The 503-nt window shown below is 51.1% G+C and overlaps 1 protein-coding gene across 1 annotated transcript; it reads left to right on the forward strand.

The window, feature by feature from the left end:
• Window positions 1–6: 6 nt before the first annotated feature.
• On the forward strand, window positions 7–501 carry TM35_000461760 (Tbingi protein; the record flags this gene model as incomplete). Its single annotated transcript, XM_029030355.1, has 1 exon — window positions 7–501. A coding segment is annotated over one exon (495 nt), but the record flags the coding sequence as incomplete, so codon positions are not given.
• Between the last annotated feature and the right edge of the window lie 2 nt (window positions 502–503).

Below are 503 nucleotides of genomic sequence, written 5' to 3' on the forward strand. Positions count from 1 at the left end.
AATAACATGGCCGTGGCAGACGGCTGCTGTTGGAACATTTTGAAGAGGATTTACGCCCCGCGACCCCTCAGTACCCCGGCGATTAAACTTAACAATACGGTACTCACGGAAAATCAGAAAGCGAAGCACTTTATCCGCTTATATTCAAGACGAGCTCAACGTCACCCACATTCCTGCCCTCCAGCACCCATTCCTGCCACCGATACAGAATTCATCCCCATTACAACAGCAGAACTGGAACGGGCACAACGTCTCCTTCCTAAAGGGACGGCCGCAGGTCCAGATGGTATCTACGGCGAGGCACTCCAACACTTGGGACCCCGTGCCAAAGCGGAGACTCTTGCCCTTTTCAACAAGAGCCTCCGTACGGGCGTTGTTCCAGTCTCTTGGAAAGTAGGCATTATTGTGCCACTTCTTAAACCAGGGAAGAAGGCCACCGACTTGGATTCATTCAGACCAGTTACCCTCACTAGTTGTCTGTCCAAATTAATGGAACGGATCAT

This window comes from Trypanosoma theileri (genome assembly GCF_002087225.1).
Source record: "Trypanosoma theileri isolate Edinburgh chromosome Unknown TM35_Tth_46_V1, whole genome shotgun sequence".
Taxonomy (NCBI): Eukaryota; Euglenozoa; class Kinetoplastea; order Trypanosomatida; family Trypanosomatidae; genus Trypanosoma; species Trypanosoma theileri.